Source organism: Arachis ipaensis, chromosome B10 (assembly GCF_000816755.2).
Source record: "Arachis ipaensis cultivar K30076 chromosome B10, Araip1.1, whole genome shotgun sequence".
In the NCBI taxonomy this organism is placed as follows: Eukaryota; Viridiplantae; Streptophyta; class Magnoliopsida; order Fabales; family Fabaceae; genus Arachis; species Arachis ipaensis.
Genome location: NC_029794.2, coordinates 56,411,949 through 56,421,669, shown reverse-complemented (window position 1 = coordinate 56,421,669; position 9,721 = coordinate 56,411,949). Strand labels below are relative to the sequence as shown.

The 9,721-nt window shown below is 33.2% G+C and overlaps 1 protein-coding gene across 1 annotated transcript; it reads left to right on the top strand.

Annotated features, from left to right (window-relative positions):
* On the top strand, positions 1,968-5,776 carry LOC107622933 (polyadenylate-binding protein-interacting protein 12; the record flags this gene model as incomplete). Its single annotated transcript, XM_016325014.2, is given in 12 exon segments — positions 1,968-2,007; positions 2,157-2,205; positions 2,300-2,962; positions 3,066-3,176; positions 3,279-3,323; positions 3,431-3,503; positions 3,584-3,696; positions 3,809-3,868; positions 3,984-4,031; positions 4,144-4,212; positions 5,175-5,236; positions 5,354-5,776. Coding segments are annotated over 10 exon segments (1,203 nt in total). The 3' UTR covers positions 5,412-5,776.

Sequence of the window (9,721 nt, the reverse complement as noted above, 5' to 3'; positions counted from 1 at the left end):
AGTTCTTGATATTGATATTTATTGTCATTTTTCTTATTATTTCTTTTTTTAATAATTTACTTTTGATTATTGGGTGCCTTTTCTGTAGCAATATCATATTGCTGGCAAAAATTTTCTAGTTCTTGTTTGTTACTAGCATTTTTTTTCTTAATTTTTTTTTGCAGCCTAGTATTCGTACATATTGTTACTCCTATTTGTACTATTATATTATGTATTTATCCAAATATTAATCCTTTGTATGGTATTTAAATACCAAATAGGGATTGTAATCTCTGTAATACTTTATCTTCAAAAAATTTGGGCAAAACTGTTATATAATACTTTATCTTAAAAAATTTTGAGTAAGACTATTATAAATCTTTCTTTCTAAAAAAGAACTGATTCATCATCTCTCATTATGATTTTAAATATAAAAATGTCTTGATACTATTTATAATTAGAAATGTTTATAAAAATGTCTTGAGTAAGACTATTTATAAAAATGTCTTGATACTATTTATACTATTTATTAACTGAATTTTTATTTTATCTTTAAAAATGTTTGGTTCTCCTAAAAAAATTTTTATGATTGTAATTATCAAGGTTGTTGTAACATCCTGTAACCGACACTATTAAGGATTAACTATTTTTCTTGTAAAATGAAAAATTTATCTCACCATTTTTTTTAATTGTCTTGTGAATCATTGAGTTATCAATACGATAACTTCTCTATTACTAACTCATTTTAATTTACAAATGGTTGCCACCATCGTTATATTACACATTAGATCTAAAATAATTTGTTCACTTAATCGATTTAAATTTTATTCTACTAAATTAGAACTGGTAAAACTATTATATACTAATTGTATCTTTTTCTCAAGACTTATATTTGCTGGAATTGGTCATAGATAGTAATTTCTGAGTTTTGAATAATTTTGATTTTTGAAGGACATTTTATTAACCTGTAAACATATTGTGTTGATAGTCGTCTTTTCCTAATTTATTATTTTAAGTTTTATTCTATGCTTGATTATGTCAAGACTTTAAAATTTGTATATAGATTTTTTTACGAGTTTATTTTATTTATGTCTATGTTTAATTCTTTATAACTGATTTTTCATATCATCTAAAATCGTATTAATATAATTATGCTTTTTCTAAGACTTTTTTTATTTACATTGCCTTCCAAACTACTATCCTTATAAAGGGTAATTTCTAATTTCCAGTCTTGGACAATTTGTAGTTTTATAATTTTTTTAAGGTTTAATTATTTTGTTGGTCTTTATAGTTTTTTAAAATTTTTAATTATATTTTTATACTTTTTTTTCTTTTAATTGGGTTATTGCACTAATTTTTTTTAATTAGGTCCCTCTTAGCAGTAATTGACTTAATTTTATAGGGACCTAACTAAAAAAAATTTGGTGCTGAGACCCAAATAAAAGAAAAAAAATATAGGGACTCAATTAAAAAAAAATTAGTCCAAAGACTCAATTAAAAGAAAAAAAAAGTATATGAACCTAATTAAAAATTTCGTAAAACTATAAGAACTAAGAGAGTAATTAAACTTTTTTCTAAAAAAGTATTGTGATTTTAATTTATTATTTGATCTGTACTAATTTTTTAAGTAGTATTTATTTTTGTTAAGGGACAAAACTCTCTTTTAAAGTCTTGTAAGTAATTATTAAATCAATCAAAGAAATATATATTAATAATGTAATGACTAATGAGCAATGAGGGTGTTGGTGTTGCTGTGTTCAATTCATTTTGTTCTGTTGGATACATACATTGGTTGATCATCTCATCTCATTTCATCATCGTTATCAATTTAATTTCGGACCTTCTCTTTTTCTCTTTTTCTCTTCTCAGCTTCCCCAGCTACCTCCCAAACCCCCACTGCACCCTCAAACGGACGATCCGAAGATAAATCATCTCTCTCTCTCTCTCTCTCCAACAAACACTAATAATCATCACTCACCTCTTCTTCTTCCTCCTCCTCCTCCTTCTTCTTCTTCAGTAAATAAATTAGTAAGATAATATCTTTAACCTTTTTCTCTATCTCTTTTTCACCAATCTCTCTCTCTCTCTCTCTCTCTCTCTTTCCATATATACATATTTTATTTATTTTTCTCCCTTTGTGGGGTTTTAAAGTAACCTCTATTTTTGACGATCTTCAGGATCAGCTTGATCTTATGTCAATGGAAAATTTGTTACATTAAAACCCAGGTACGTCTTCCCTAACATGCTCTTATGTTTCATTTCTCTCTCTCTTTCTCTTGTTGTTAGTTTAGTATAGTTTTTTTTTTGTTGGGGGACACAGATTCACTGATAAACCTGAAAGCTGAAAAAAAGGAGGAAGCTTTTTTACATCTAGGGAAGTGGGTTGGGGGTGTGTGTGCGTCTTCTTTTTTCCGTGATCATGGCTGTTGCTGAGAATGCTGGGGCCAAAATCGGTTCTTCCAGTCAAAATTTGGACAACAGTGTTGTCTCATCGGACACCACTGAGATGGAGAAATCAAAGGCAAGGTCCGGCGGCGGCGGCGGCGGCGGCGGAGGTGGAGGTGCTGTCAACGGTGGTGGTGGTGATCAGAATCTGAACGGTGTATTCAACCAAGATAGAGGTGCAAACACTGTTGTGTCAGTCCCTAACGGTAATTACAAGGCTCAGGTGGGTCAGATTCGAAATGGGTTTGATGGAAACGGTGTCCAGGGTCAACAGATGGTGGTCAACAATGATGGGTATGTTGGGATTAATGCGGTAAGGAATGGGGAGAACTGTGGTGAGAGTTATAAGAGGGAGATGAGGGATTTGGAGGAGCTTCTGTCAAAGTTGAACCCCATGGCTGAGGAGTTTGTGCCGCCGTCGCTCGCCAACAGTCACGGTTACTTGGCTGGTCCTGGTGGTGCTGCTGGTTTTGGATTCGCCAACAATTTTGTGCTCCACAATAATTATGGCAATGCTAATGGCCAGACTAACAGAAGGGTATGAACTTGGAAGAAATTTGTTTTTAATTTATCCAATGGTGGAATATTATCTTTTAACTTGTGCCTTGAATTTTTATTGATACAATAATTGCTTGTTGCAGAGGAAGAATGGCTATAGTCAAGGGAAGCGTAGAGCGAATAATAAGATGGATATGGAGAAAAGGGAAGAGATGATTAGGAGGACTGTTTATGTGTCTGACATTGATCAGCTGGTACATGTTTTTAGTTGTCTTATGGATTTTATCATTTCAGCTAACTTGCAAAGAATGCAATGTGTATTCACTTGGAAGGTGGTTTTTTATGTTGGTATCTAGGTTACCGAAGAGCAGCTGGCAGCTCTCTTTCTTAACTGTGGCCAGGTAGGAAACCTTGACATTTTGTTTGCTTGCGAGTTGCGACATGTGCTTCTTAATGACATTTGACCTTGTGATTACTTTTTAAATGAACTCCTTTTTCATGAATATAGGTCGTTGACTGCCGCGTATGCGGGGATCCCAATTCTATTCTTCGGTTTGCTTTCATTGAGTTTACGGATGAAGGTAACGGTTCAACTTAATAAATGATGTCTGTATGCTCTAGTTATTAACATTTTGCCGTACTAATGCTATTATTGCTGCAGATGGTGCAAGGGCTGCTTTGAGCCTATCTGGAACTATGCTCGGATATTATCCACTTAGAGTGCTACCTTCAAAAACTGCCATTGCACCTGTCAACCCAACATTTTTGCCCAGGGTAAATTCTTTCTTTTTTTCTTTATCCCACATGGGCTCACATAAGATATTTTCTAGAAGATGATTGATATATTCTTTTCGGTTCTACATTTCTAACGATGATTTATTCTCAGTCTGAAGATGAACGAGAGATGTGCTCAAGAACAATCTATTGCACAAATATCGACAAGAAGGTGGTGATCTGACCCTTTCGTAGGATATATTAGTTTCGTTTTCTAATGTCTGTTTTGCAGGTTGCAGCAAATATGGCTCATAATTCCTAACTTTCCTTTCTTGTTTCTGTTACAGCTCACTCAAGCAGATGTCAAAAGCTTCTTTGAATCTATATGTGGAGAGGTTAGTAACTGTTCATGGACCAGGAAATGTACATTTGTTAGTTGAATTGAAATATATTATTATATAGTTCTCTAGGTCCATTGCTTAAGAGTTTTTTGTTGGTTGAATACAGGTTCACCGCTTGAGGCTTCTTGGAGATTACCATCATTCAACTCGAATTGCATTCGTTGAGTTTGCACTGGTAATAATTCATTTGTCTTTCTTATTTTCATCCGAGTCAGTTAATATTCACCTAATTCTGAATTTCCCATCTCTGAGCTATGCATCTGACTTTACTGCTATTTAAAGAGTTCCATTCTGTTCTTACTAATTATTGTTACATTCCACAGTAGTCGTGTCTTGTTGATAGCTTCTTTGGGAGCATTTGGATCTTTCTATCATAATCATTTGTTAAAAAAATAAATATTTGAGCATGCCAATCAATGAAATCGTTTGCAAATTGAAGTATAGCCAACCTGTGAACTTAGTGCTGTGAAAATTAGGTTGTAATGGTAAATTTGTTCAAACAAAGTAAAAGTGATTAATTTATCCTGCTGTAGTCAGGGTCTTAAGAAGTTCCTTTGTTGCTCGTCCCTCAATTCCTTGCTATTATTAAAGTGTAACATGGAGGTGGGATCCACTCCATTTGATTTGTCATCCATTCGACATAGCTGCTCTGAGGTGTAACTAGAGCAACTAGAGGGACAAAGGGTGGGGTTGGTAAATTGGTGTGTACCGGGAAAGTCCCAAGTGGTTTACGGGAGTCTTTGATCTGGTATTTGAGCATGATTTTCCACCTTTGGAAGTTGAAGTGGATAAATATTAAATAATGTTGGTTCTCGATTACTTCTCACTCCTAACATGTACTGTGATGCCTCATGTGGTTGAGAGATGTTGCTTCTTTTTACCTTTAAATTGTGTGTTCTGTCTCCATTTTAGTTTCAAGTTCTTTTTCTTTTTTTTATGGTATGCTTGGTTTGAAGGTAAAAATGGGCTGGAAATTATTGTGGATATTTACTTGTGGACCTCCATGAAAATTTTCTCAACATTTTTAACCCTCCAACCAAATGCTCCCTTGATATGATAAATTGTCTATATTCTCCCAATTATTTTGTCGCCCTATGGTTTCTTGGTCTGATGAATTTGTTTGCCTCTTTCTTGCAGGCTGAGAGTGCAATAGCAGCTCTGAGCTGCAGTGGTGTGATTTTGGGTGCACTGCCTATAAGGTTGGATTGGCATACTCCTCCAGATTTCAACTGTAGTTAGAATAAATAGAAAAAAGAAACACTATGAAATGAAGTCTTCAACTCTTCCTTAAACAATTATTATTTTTCTGTATGCAGGGTAAGTCCATCGAAGACACCAGTCCGTTCCCGTGCTCCACGCACTGCTATGCACTGAATCATCCTTAAAATGTTTCTGGGGTTGATTGCTGTTCTGAGATAATATTTACATATATACATACATAGAAACAGATATGTCGTAAGGTACCCGTTGGCATTTAGTCAAAACACTTTCTGTCCTCGAGTCTTGCAGTAATGGTATCTGTGTTCCCCCCGGGTTTTTATTTCCTTAGCATATGTAGAGTTCGATACTTCGATGGCACTCGAGGATCTTGATGGGTTAATTTATGATGCACAATGTGTTGTGTTGACCTGGCAACGTGCAAACTTTATGGTTTGGATGTTTCCTAACATCCGGAATTTACTATTTAAATAGAAACTTGTTACAAAGCCTTGGTTCAACATGAGCTGTTTATTTGGTTATGATCTTTTTATTTAAACCTATGGTATGGCATATTAAGTAGCGGTTAATTGTCTATTGCATTTGGTATAGTTTGATGTTGTTTTCTTGTGCCAAAATTGGAATCTCACCCTTTTGCTTTGTTTGTTCCTTCTTGATATTACCGTAACATGGCCATCTACTAATATTGTCATGTTGCGTAGCCTAACCCAAAACTATCATCAAAACTCTCACTTGTAGTGTTGTATTTTTTTTTTTACCAAGCATTGGATGCTATTAGTGTTGTGTTTTTCTGGGCATATTTTCTTCTACCAACCACTTGGTAGGTGGAGGATTAGATTCCGTGTCATGAGGAAGCCACCTTATTTTTCTGGTTTGGAATGATTCTCTATCGTTTTATTAAAACCACCACTCTTGATTACTTTTCCGAGTTTAGTTGTTATGCTATGCATGTGTTTGTTAGAATAATAAAATAGTGGGCGATTAGGTTATAATATTCATGACAATAAATGATTGGATGTTTGTATAATTTTTTTCTTATACTAACACAAATTAAATCTATTTCTTATAATATATATTAATGTCACCAATTCATGTACCATTGACTTGTTTATAAATATATATTTATTTCGTCTTTCCCTTTTGGAGTATATGAATTCAGTCCCGACCCAACCATACACCTATCGTACCATGAGTACTCTGTTCTTGAATGGTAGGTCGTATCGTAAGAAACTAAGAATAACTTAAGCCTTTTCACGCTTTCTTTATTAAAAACAAAATACAAGAAAACATAGTCAAGAATTCCGAATTAAAATTGGAAAAAAAAAAAAAAGATTTTGCTAGTGTGTATTCAACTATTCATGTGTGTGTGACTGTTTGCGCGTTTTTTTTTTCCTTATGGATATTTAGGTTTATTTGTTTGTCAGCTTTTTTTTGTTATGTCTGCACAATAATAACAAAGTCGTTGCCCAATTCAATTTTATTTTTGGCCCTTTATATTTGAGCTTCTTTCTGTTTTTCAAATTTACACGCTGCGAAATCGGAAGGCCCCATAGATTTATTTCACAAGTATATCAAGTGGAATGGTTCCTGAATCATTTTTCTCCTATGCAAAATTATATAATGGAAAAACCTATTTTTGTATAAACTACCAAAAAGACTTTCAAATTATTAAACGTTGATAAAAATACCTTTCAATTTTATTAGTATTAAACCACTCTTCTACCTTAGCCCATGACAACAATAAAGACGTCTCACGGCCCACAAATTCAGCCCAACAGAATACACAAATTAAATTATAATTTAGTCTTTATCTTATCTTATAGTTATCTCTATCTTTATCTATATCTTATCTTTATCTAATTTTATCTTTCATAGGCCAATACTCTATATATACTTAGTTTTACCTTTATAGTTTACAATTCATTCAATCAACAATCAATAAAATTTCTTCATCTTTTTCTTTCATAATTCTTTTATTTTTCTATTCTTTCACAATTTTATTATGGTATCAGAGCTCCTCTTGAGCTCTGCTGACATCCATGGATCAAGGAGAAAGGGCACACCAGCAACTTCATCCGGAGTCTCTTTTGGACCTTTCGTCAGCCCAACACTTTTCTTTCATGGCACTTCCTTTCAATGAAGAAGCTCGTCCTTCAAACCAACTTGAACTTATGCCAAGTCCAACTACTCATTATCTTTGTTCTTTCAATACCTTTTCTACTGTTAACAATTCTTCAAATCGAGATTCATTCTTGAATACTTGGATCATTGATTCTGGTGCCACAGATCACATTGCATCAAATTTGTCTTGGTTTATTTCTTACACACAAATTTCTCCTATTATTGTTCATTTACCAAATGGTTCTCGAACTACTGTTTCTTATAAAGGCATCGTTCAATTTTCACCATCCTTGGTTCTTCATGATGTTCTTTATTTACCTCATTTCAACTTTAATATTATCTCTGTTTCAAAAATTACTTCAGCACTCATATGTGAACTCACTTTTTCATCTTCTTCTTGCACTCTACAGAGCAACAATTTGGGGACAATTGATTTGGCCAGAATGAGAGAGGGATTATATGTATTTGAACCTAATTTCGGTAAAAATTCATCCACTACACACTCCATAAATTCCATCCAATCTCCACCCATTACACCTTCAAATATATGGCATTTTCGTTTAGGACACCTTTCTGGGCAAAGACTTAATCATTTACATAAACAATTTCCTTTTATCTATATGCATCATGACGAGGCTTGTGACATTTGTCATCTTTTTAAACAAAAGAAACTTTCATTTTCTCAAAGCTTTAACAAAGCCAATGCAAGTTTTGATTTATTACACTTTGATATTTGGGGTCCGTTTCGACAAAATTCTATTCATAATCATAAATATTTTTTTACTATTGTTGATGATTTTAGCCGCTTTACATGGGTTACTTTATTAAAATCAAAAGGAGAAGTACAGAATCAAATAAAAAATTTTATTACTTTAATTGTAACACAATTCCACTCCAAAGTCAAAACTATTCGTTCTGATAATGGACCAGAATTTATTTTACCTGATTTTTATGCTTCAAAGGGCATTATTCATCAACGTAGTTGTGTGTTGAAACTCCTCAACAAAATGGAAGGGTAGAACGCAAGCTTTTATCTTTCATAGGCCAATACTCTATATATACTTAGTTTTACTTTCATAGTTTACAATTCATTCAATCAACAATCAATAAAATTTCTTCATTTTTTTCTTTCACAATTCTTTTATTTTCTTATTCTTTCACAATTTTATTATGGTATCGGAGCTCCTCTTGAGTTCTGCTGACATCCATGGATCAAGGAGAAAGGGCACACCAGCAACTTCATCCGGAGCCTCTTTTCGACCTTTCGTCAGCCCAACACTTTTCTTTCATGGCACTTCTTTTCAATGAAGAAGCTCATCCTTCAAACCAACTTGAGCTTTTGCCAAGTCCAATTACTCATTATCTTTGTTCTTTCAATACCTTTTCTACTGTTAACAATTCTTCAAATCGAGATTCATTCTTAAATACTTGGATCATTGATTTTGGTGCCACAGATCATATTGCATCAAATTTATCTTGGTTTATTTCTTACACACAAATTTCTCCTATTATTGTTCATTTACCAAATGGTTCTCGAACTACTGTTTCTTACAAAGGGCATTATTCATCAACGTAGTTGTGTTGAAACTCCTCAACAAAATGGAAGGGTAGAACGCAAGCATCAACATATTTTGAATATAGCTCGTGCTCTTATGTTTCAATCTAATTTACCATCATCTTTTTGGTCTTATGCTGTTAGACATGCTGTTTATTTACTTAATAGAGTTCCATCATCTGCAATTAATTTTAAAACACCATTTGAAATTTTACTCAATCTTCCACCAAATTATCATGACATTAAAGTTTTTGGATGCTTATGTTTTGTTTCTACCCAAATGGCAAATAATCAAATAAAAAATTTTATTACTTTAATTGAAACACAATTCAACTCCAAAGTCAAAACTATTCGTTCTGATAATGGACCAGAATTTATTTTACCTGATTTTTATGCTTCAAAGGGCATTATTCATCAACGTAGTTGTGTTGAAACTCCTCAACAAAATGGAAGGGTAGAACGCAAGCATCAACATATTTTGAATATAGCTCGTGCTCTTATGTTTCAATCTAATTTACCATCATCTTTTTGGTCTTATGCTGTTAGACATGCTGTTTATTTACTTAATAGAGTTCCATCATCTGCAATTAATTTTAAAACACCATTTGAAATTTTACTCAATCTTCCACCAAATTATCATGACATTAAAGTTTTTGGATGCTTATGTTTTGTTTCTACCCAAATGGCAAATAGATCAAAATTTGATCCAAGAGCCAAAAAGGCTGTATTTATTGGATTTCAATCTGGTTTTAAAGGGTATATTGTTTATGTTTTAGAAGATAAAAGAATT